Source organism: Vigna unguiculata, chromosome 3, assembly GCF_037176805.1.
Source record: "Vigna unguiculata cultivar grain cowpea cultivar isolate G323 ecotype 2 chromosome 3, ASM3717680v1, whole genome shotgun sequence".
NCBI classification, from domain to species: Eukaryota; Viridiplantae; Streptophyta; class Magnoliopsida; order Fabales; family Fabaceae; genus Vigna; species Vigna unguiculata.
Genome location: NC_140794.1, coordinates 49,409,174 through 49,418,853, shown reverse-complemented (window position 1 = coordinate 49,418,853; position 9,680 = coordinate 49,409,174). Strand labels below are relative to the sequence as shown.

General features: G+C 34.0%; 1 protein-coding gene across 3 annotated transcripts; it reads right to left on the bottom strand.

Moving 5' to 3' along the window:
• Positions 1–2,635: 2,635 nt before the first annotated feature.
• On the bottom strand, positions 2,636–9,139 carry LOC114175934 (putative disease resistance protein At5g66900). Of its 3 annotated transcripts, none has more exons than XM_028060787.2 (6): positions 8,843–9,139; positions 6,102–6,761; positions 5,111–5,526; positions 4,506–4,867; positions 3,932–4,203; positions 2,636–3,809 (listed from the first exon to the last, which is right to left on the bottom strand). In XM_028060787.2, exons 2-6 carry the CDS (start codon positions 6,733–6,735, stop codon positions 2,980–2,982), a joined length of 2,514 nt encoding a protein of 837 aa, XP_027916588.1. In that variant the 5' UTR covers positions 6,736–6,761; positions 8,843–9,139; the 3' UTR covers positions 2,636–2,979. The 3 variants fall into 3 exon arrangements, with proteins under 3 accessions (XP_027916588.1, XP_027916586.1, XP_027916587.1); XM_028060785.2 differs by lacking the exon at positions 8,843–9,139 and adding an exon at positions 6,896–7,154; XM_028060786.2 differs by lacking the exon at positions 8,843–9,139 and adding an exon at positions 6,917–7,146.
• Between the last annotated feature and the right edge of the window lie 541 nt (positions 9,140–9,680).

Below are 9,680 nucleotides of genomic sequence, written 5' to 3'. Positions count from 1 at the left end.
AATGTCACATGGCGAGTTAATATCATGTGTTTGTAACAATGTCACATGGTAACGTCTTGTATTCAATTTAGTTTTTATATTTGAAATTTTTACTCAACCCAGTCTAATTTTTTTAAAATAAAGCAATATTGTTCATCTCCAAAATATTTGCAAGGGGAGCAATGGCTTGGCAATCAAGAATGAAGATGTGCGTAGCATTGTCTACTACAGAAGCAAAGTTCATTGTCATTACTGAAGCATGCAAGGGATTATTATGGCTGAAAAAATTCTTGCGGGAGCTTGGTTTTGTGCAAGATAACTATCCATTGTTTGTTGATAGTTAGAGTGTTATCCATCTTGGTAAGAATCCAACTTTCCATTCTAGATTCAAACATATTGATGTGAGGTATCATTGGATACATGATGTTTTGGATGCTAAGTTATTGGAATTGGAAAATGTTTATACAGATGATAATGGTGATGATATGATGACTAAAGCATTGCCAAGAGGAAAATTTGAAGTTTGTTGTGTGATCACTGGTTTGACAGTTATCTCCACATAGTTGTGAGGGGGAGATTTGCGTATTGGGCTCCCTTCCTATGTGGAGAAAAGACCTAAGAGTTGAGAAGCTCACGTATATGAGAGAGAGTGTCAGAAAGTAAGATAGACACAAAAAAGGAAGATTCAAAATCCACTTAGAACACTAATACATTGAGAGAGAAGAGATAAAAATTTGTTCACATTTTTCACCGATCTGTCATTGTAAAATTAACACTACAAATTCGTTCACTGTTAGATCGTGTTTAAAATTTGATAGCAGGTTTGAAACATCACATTCTTCATTTTGATTGTTCGAATTGTCAATACGAGGTCTGAGTTGGGAGAAATTGAGTTTGTAGTGCAGTTGTGTTTTTAGGTTTCTTTTCTCTTTGTTCTTCAACTTTGCAAGCTTTGTTGTTTTGTTGTTTGGTTGGGTGTTAGCACTATTTTTGTACCTTTGGTTAAAACTCATTTATACTCTTTATTATAGTGGAACTATTTTTTTGATCTAGACGACTCGTGATTTTTACTTTTGTTTTGAGGGATTTTTTACGTTAAAAATCTTGATGTCTTTGTTTGCGTTTTTGGGGATTTATTATTGTCATTTTTTGAGAGTTGCTCCTCATAAATTCTTGCAAGTTAGGGAAAATTATATCAGTTATATTCTCTAGTAAATTTGGTTGTGTTATTGTTTCCCCGAATCACATAGCAACATGTTTCTCTCATCCTAAACCTTACCACCAAAGAACAATCTGAATTACTAAAGTGTTTCGAGTGCCAATAGCTTCAAATATGCAATTCGTAAGATATCACTATCATTGAAGGATAAGTTCACGAGAGTCTTAAAAAAGATAAAAAGAGCCAATATTTGTTGGAGAAGACCTTATCTATGATAAAGAGTTCACTCTGGTTGTGACAAATATAATCTACAAAAGAAAAGTCCAAATAAGACACCATAATTTTAGTGCACTACCAAAGACAAAGAATGTGTGAAGTGATAATTTATCATGCATAGTGGAGAAGTTTGTTTTTGGCAAGGAAAAGAGAAGATGAAGTTTGCCAATGGTGAAGTTTCTCTTATTCATGCATAATTTCTTTGAGTGTCTCTTTCTTATTTTGTATCATAACTCTAATACAATTTTTCATTTTCAAATATTACTATATAAATTAAAATCGAAAGAGATGATAAACATATATAACATAAAGGGTTAAAATTGTTTTTATCCCTCAAGTTTTAGTGAATTTTGGAATTAGTCCCTTTTCGAAACTTAATACTAATTTAGTCCTTCATCTTTAGACATGTATGGATTTAGTACTTCTTACCAAATTTTGTTAAGTTTATCTGACGTTTCAAGCCCATTTCATGATAGTATTTGAATTGTTTACACAGTTTGACACACTTTCGCTTCAATGTTAACTTAAATATTATCATAAAATGCATTTAAAATGTCAAAATAAACTTAACAAAATTTGGTAAGAATAACTAAATCCACACATTTTTAAAGATAAAAGACTAAATTGATATCAAGTTTCGAAGAGAGACTAATTACAAAATTCATTGAAACTTGAGAGACCAAAAACATATTTAACCCTAACATAAATATATTCATAAACATCTTCCTAACTATTAAAATTTAAATTTAAATACTTTCTTTTGTGGAATTAGAGGTTTGTCATTTGAGTTTATACGAAAGATATAAAGCTATTCAATAAATTATTACATACCAAGACAAAAGAATCACGTGATGAGACGAAGGATGATCTTAAAATATGTTACAAGTTACAACATGAGAAATGTGCCGAAGCGTATCTGCTCCATAAAACGACAGAGAAGGAGTCCCTTGAGAAGTTCGTAGTTCTGTGCGACAGTTAGAAACTAGAAACTCCAGCTTTTGCATCGTTAATAAACAAAACACTTTGTGAGTTAAGAAACAAGATTATGGATATTAGCAAATATATGATAATGAAGATGATTATGTATCTACCTTGCAAGAAGTCGTTAGACGTGTCCCTTCCAAGGTTTATTTTATTGCGACACTGGATTTCGGATAAAGAATACATCACATTTGTCAGGGACTGAATTAGAACGAAAAATTCGAGGGACAAAAGTTTAAATTCTAAGATAAAAGGCATACTTTATAGAAGTTCAGAAGTGAGCAAACTTACAACACGTAGTAGTACTAAGCATGTCAATTCATGACATCACAAACATTACACGCAATCTCCTACCTTTTTCAATTATCTTCTGCTGTTTGCAACTTGCATGAAACAGGCAAATACATCACATTTGGTGACAAAAGTAGAGTTATTGTAGAAACTTTTATACAATATACATAAAATACTCGCGGCTATTGGTAAGCCATTTACGTTAACATCAATTTGAGGAACCTCTCTGACTTTAGGATTGGAAAGCATAGCTTCAAATGTTTCCTTCCATGAAGCAGAACAGGTCCTAGGAGTTAGGAGCTTATTGAATGAAGCCAGTTTAGGTTAACATCAACTTGAGGAACCTCCACCTTCAGGTTGGGAAGCATAGCTTCGAATGCTTCCCATGAGGCTGCTGTCTCCTCATCGCATACCACTACTTTTAAATTCTCAAGATTGGTTATTGAGTATGGCAATTCACATCTTGCACAGCTTGTCATATTGAGATTTCTGAGATTACATAAATTGCCAAATTCCTCTGGTAAATTTGAAAGGCTTATGCAGTTTGAGATGTTAAGAAGTCTTAGCTTAGCGAGGTTTTGAATAGAATCTGGTATCTCTTCCAAGTCAGTACAGGTACTTAGGTTCAGGAGTTCCAAATTCAACAACTGTCCAATTTCTTGGGGCAGAGAACAAAGTTTGTGGCAATTAGTAATGCTGAGCTTCTTTAGAGAGGTAATGTCACAGATCCCATTAGGCAATTTGACCATATCCTTGCAATAGTCAATGTTCAAATCTAATAAACTTGGAAATGAATCTGAAGCTAGGATGGTGCCATTTTCAAAAGCCTGGCTTATGTTACTACACATGTAGAGAGATAACTTTTTAAGATTTTTCAATGCGCCCAAGTGAGGAACAGAAATCCGCTCTAGTCTGATTCTTTTCAGGTTCGATACAGAACCTAGTAGTTGGAAATTGTCCACTTCAGAATAATGAAAACCATAATTTGTCATGATAAGAACTTTTAATTTAATCATTTTCTCCATGAACTCTGGAAAGGTGTACTTCTTAGTTTGAAGATTTAAAATCAGAACTTCTGCTTGGGATGGTTGTAAGTCGGACCAATATGAAGCACAAGTTTCATCTGCAAAAACAACCCATATGATGTCAGTTGGGGCAAATGTAATCAGCGGCAAATCAATTCTACTTTCTTATTAGCAGTTTTTAACATTTAAAAGTATACACTTCAAAAACGGTAGAACTAACCAGTTGACAGCGACAATGTGCGGGCTGAGACCTGTTGAATAGTCTGTTTGACACACCATCCGCGATATTTTGACAACAAGCGGGACAACATGCCGTGTTGCTTTTCCCCAAGCCACCGTTGACTTTGATTTTCATTTATGCCAGTAATAATTCTCTTTCTGTGATCAATTGGTTCCCGGTTGTTCTGATAAATTGCAAGATCTCTTAGAAGATCATGAAGGACGACAAAGTGATTATTGTAGTAGTAATTGTCTGAGTCACTTGTGTTTCTCCTGGTAAAGGAGCAGGAAAAAAAAAATCTTTAGTAAAAAGAGAAATTATCCCACAAGATTATATAATACACGCTCTCTATTAGATAGAAAAATTACGAATTTCAACATGAGTTAAAAAAATGTAGAGTTGCATGATGTGCGAAGATTACATTCACTCCAAGAGAAATGGTCATTTGGATCTATTTATAAGTTACTAATTGATTCTTGCATGAACTACACATGCTATTGAATTATTTGTTTGAGTAAAATTCAGTTTATTTATGTTAAGAAGCTGGAAAGATAAAAATAACTAGTCATCTCACCTTGCTACTAAAAGATTAGCCAGATTCATGGAGTCTAACTTTTTTATGATTTCCATTGCCTCTATGCCATCATCATCTAATTTGTACAATTCTGCCCACATGTCAATGAGAGCAGGAAGGGGAATTCTTTGATCTTCAGGAAATAACCCAAGGTCCATGAAGCACTCCTTGGTAATGGGATTATCTTCTAAAACATCCAAGAGCTTTTGGAAGCATGAAATTAATTCAGTACTAGAATCAAGTATAGAATGACCTTGTGATAACTCATCCAGCGTCTTTTGCCACAACTCAAGAGACTGATTACTCAGTGATCTACCAATCACTTTAATGGCAAGCGGTAAACCCTTGCAATATCTCACAACCTGCATTTCAGTGCATGCAAATAAGGTTAGTAAACAAAAGGTCGTACCTAGGTTATCTACCATGATATTGCTTTTGGGGGTTAAAACATAGATTTCTACTCTCTTAACTCATCAATAAGTTTTATTTTAATTGCAAGTGGTTATGTTCTTCCTATCTTGAGATGCCTACTTCAAGTGAATGACTTCAGACAAGAAGGACAGTTATAGATTACACATCCATGTCAGAAAGTAAGGAATAAGCACCTTTTGGACAATTTCTTCGTTAGGAATACTTAAACTGCATTTTGAACTTCTTTCATCCAAGAGGGCGTGGTGACGGAAAAGAGTCATTGCATCTTCGTGAGCAAGGGGTTTCAAGATGAATTGGGTGCCAAATTTAGGAAATGCAACCCTTGAAATCACCAAAATTTTATAATCAGACATCTGGAATTTAAACTTCTCAACAAGGGCTTCCGAGCTGGGCCAAACATCATCCAAGACCAACAACAGTGGACTTCCCTCAATTTTCCTCATCAAAATTTCCAACCGTTTAATTGCATCTTCATCACTTACAAACTCAGGCACGTGGTAGCCACAATGTTCAAATAATCTCTCTACGATATTCTTCAACTTAGGCGTTTGGGAGATGGTGACAAACAAAATATTGTTCTTGAATTTACCTGGTGTAAGCAAAGAGATCTGTCAGACCACAGCATTTGTTTTGATGTCTTGAACGAAACAAAAACAATCTATCAAAGGATATCAGTGTACAGAAAGTATGAACTCTGCTTTAAACTGTCCTATATCACAGAAATAGGGATTCAAAACATTTGGCTTGCCACAATTTTCATCTGTTACGTATAAACTTCCATAGATGTTTGCAATTTTCAAACGAACATTTTTCATCCCTTTCTTCTACTATCTTTAGTGAAAGTTGAATAGTTTATGACAGAGAATTGTATGTATGAGATAGAGGATATATAAGTGAATTCATGAAAGCATTGGTGAGGGCATAACTATCACTACAAGCAAATTTTCAGAGATCTTTTTCTCGTCTGTCTTTTACTATGAGATAGAGGACCTATAAATGAAGTTATGAAGAATTGATTAGGGGATAACTATCACTCAAAACAAAATTCTTTATGAATGTAGATGACTTATGAAGAATTGGTTAGGGGATCTACAAATGAAGTTATAAAGAATTAGTCAGCCAATCTATCAGGAATGAGAGGACCAAAGAAGAATGATCACTTACCCTTGACTTCTTTATCCTTGCAGAGCATTGTAGCCAAGGTTGTTTTACCTGATCCACCCAGGCCAGACAACAAAAGGGTGGACACACCTTCCTCCTGGAGAACCTCCATCTTCAACTTGCTCAACAGTGGACCGAAGCCAACAGTAAATTCTGGGTTTTCAGGAACACCATAAGGAGACTTAATTGTCATTCCAGCTCCTTTAATCTTCTGCTCAAAATTCTCCATATCAAGAAGCTCAATAATCTCTCTCAACTTGTACAGTGTATTTTTTATATCCTTAACTTGCTTGTCATCCGCAGTACGCGAATCATTCTTCTGATGCAAAAGACCCTCCTCGTAGAGTGAAAACCAAGATAGAAATTTGGTCCACCACAAGCTCCGGGAGCATGAATTGCACACAAGCTTTTCCCCTGCATCTTTTTCTTTGACAAGAGTGATGATTTCTTCTCTGGGTGGATTCAAGTGTTCATTGTATTGCTTTATCTCTTGCACCACTAGAGTCATATTTTTTAGGGTTGACCTAAGTATCCGCTTGCTCCTTTTGTTCTTCCTACCTTTTTCAACTATGTCCATGACCATTCTGATAGCATCTTGAAATCTTGTCAAAATAACAAGTTGATTGGTCTCTCCCATGACAGCCAATCTTTTGCTTCCTTCCTCTGCTCAATCAAACAAGGAACAAGTTGTGAAAGACAAAAGTCAGTGATGTTGCATAAAATTGAAATTGTAGAACAAAATGAGACAGTTATCTATATACTCTGAGACATCAAAGTCCAAAATAAAAAACTCGTGCCTTTGAGAAAATTGCTCAAACCTCCTATGAAGTAGTGTTTTTGCGTCTTGAGTCCTTCTTCTTGGGGATAATTAAATTTGCGATTTGGAGCGAAGCAACGGTAAGTTGGTTGCTATTGAAATATTGAAAAGATTAAAATGAGAGCGCGAAACGCAGTATTTATTATCAGCATAGAAAGCTGGATTTGGAATCTGCGTTGAGTTCTTCGTGTTCGTTTCCAGTGACTTTCGCCATTTCAACGTTCTAAAAGACGCGTAGATGCTTTAATTAATGAGATAATATTTAGGTTGTTCAGTACAAAATATATATTAAAAAAACTTAAATACCTTTTTTCGTTCTCATTGTATTAGTGTTTGTTGCGGATCTCATTTTAATAATTTTAACAAAATATTTAAAATGTTTCTCATCTTTATCGAATATTTAAAATGATTCTCATTTTCGCAATTTGTGTTTTATTTTATATTACTTTGCATTGTATTTGGGGTGTGCTACATCTACTGTACAAATAGCTAATTAACGTTAACTTTCCAGTTTAGGAGAAATTTTGCAATTAGGCTTGAGTTGAATCGCAGTCGTGCTCTTTATTGTTGGAGGCGATTTATTCATCTTTGTCTTTCTTAAACTCGGATTTGTAGAGAAAGCAAGTTATTTCATTGTTGGATTGCAATCGCACTCTTCATTTCAATTTTCCAATTAATCATCATCAACAAGGTGGCTTTAGGGTTTTCTGGGTTGTGTTTACTCATAGATTAGGGTTTTCGTAATTCTATTTTAGGATTTAGTTCTGCTTGGATTGTTATGATGTTTTGCATGTTTCTAAATTACCACACCTGTACAGTGTACAGTACACGTAACATACTCAATGCAACGTAATACATACTACAAACAAATGTCACATGTTCTTCGTTACTGATTTAAACGGCGTCACAGAAAATGACCAAATAAAACACGAATTACGAAAATGAAAACCATTTTAAACATTCGGTCAAAATGATGACCATTTTAAACATTCTATTAAAATAAGAACCACCCACAAGAAATACTATGTAAATGAGGACGAAAAATATATTTAAACCTTAAAAAAAAAAAAAACTTTTGTTTGATTTACGTCAGTCCCTCTAATTTAAAAACCTGCGAGCTTGGCTAACTTTTTACAATTCATATTCTCCATCGTGCTTTTGTTTCACTGGATTACCTTTTCTTTTTCTTATTTTTCAACGTTCCAAAGTAGAAGTTAATAATGTGGACCAGGTACTTTGATTGAAATAGGAGAGAAAGAACGGTAAGAAATCATCTTTTCTTATTTAATGAGTAAAAGAAAAAGGATAAATTAAATAATTTTCTATATCAATTAATATCTAGAAGAACATGTCACCAAATTCCAATTCGCATTTTTTGATTTTATATATACATTCCAGTCAAGTTGATAGAAATTACAGCCTTAGATCGAGGAACCCGTCCAAGATGTTTAAATTAAAGCGCAATAAATCACTTTCTTGAGCGTTTTAAACGTACGTTCCTGCCTTGAAAGGTGGGGCGCGTGTAAGGTGGAGAATTTATTCAATGGAAATAAAAAACAAAGAACTATTGAACGAATCGAAATCTACAATTATTGTGGAAACCGTATGGTCTTAAATTATTTTCTCTTATGCATGTGTTGTCACGATACTTTTAGGAAATTTCATAGGAAAAACAACATAGATGACTTTCTGCGCAAAGTGGTGGAAACGTTATCAGCAACAACCACCACACGTGATTTGTCAACTTTATTTTTACGTATATATTAAGTTTTCAACCAATAAAAAATAAACAGCTTATTTTTTTAACATCTGATATTTGGTTTCTTTAAATCGCTTTTTTTTTTTTTATTGAAAATAAAAGATCAAATAAAATGGAAAAGAATATTTTAAAGAAAAGAGTGAATAATGGAGGGACAGGATTGTTTACCTGCAACCTGGAGAGTAGGTAATGATGGAAGGGCGTTGTAAGTGAAGAGAGGTTCTGCAATTGCGTGCAAGAGGCGATTGGTAAGTTTGAAGATAAAGAAGCGAATGGTTGAAGAGGAGTGAGCGATGAAGCATGGTTGGAGGGGGAAACGGGAGGAACGAGAAGAAGATATTGAAGGAAGCAGAAGAAAATGAACGATAGAAGAAGAGGAAGAAGCTGAAGAAACAGAGAGAAGAGAATTGAATTTGTTAAGTGTAGAAGGAGATGATGGAGTTGAGTTTTTCTTCTCCGCTTTTTTCACAAATCCGAGATATCTTCATTTATCTCATCTTCCTCTTCTTTCGTCCTTGCACACCACGCATCCCGCCAAACGACGCCGTCTTTATTTTAATAGTACCAATATTACATTCTATTTGCTCTCAATTTTTTTACACCGGAGTCTTAACTATTAAGCCCCCACTTAGAGACTAAAATATAATAATACAGTTAGATGATATGATATGCAATAATATATTATTTATTACATGTTTTTAATCCTGAATTTTAAATCAAAACTCAAATTCGTTTATATTTGAAATTTTAATATATTTTGATTTTTAAATTTAAAAATAAATAAATATAGTTCTTTTAATTCAATTCAATTATGTTAAGATTTTTAGGGTGTGTTCCTTTGTGTAGATGGATATGGGAAAGAGTATGAAGATGGATTTGTGTAGATTTAGGTGGATGGATATTTGTGTTTTTTTTGAGTGGATTTAGAGGATAAAGTGAGTGAATTTGGAAATAATTTTGATGAAAGTTAGTGAAAGATTTGATTGATGTGATAGATAAAATTATA

Excerpts from the sequence above, each read along its gene's own strand:
- LOC114175934 (XM_028060787.2), bottom strand. The coding sequence starts at position 6,735 with ATGGGAGAGACCAATCAACTTGTTATTTTGACAAGATTTCAAGATGCT. Across the intron at positions 5,527-6,101 it reads CAAGGATAAAGAAGTCAAGG|GTAAATTCAAGAACAATATT; the intron begins GTAAGTGATCAT and ends TGCTTACACCAG. Across the intron at positions 4,868-5,110 it reads ACGAAGAAATTGTCCAAAAG|GTTGTGAGATATTGCAAGGG; the intron begins GTGCTTATTCCT and ends ACTGAAATGCAG.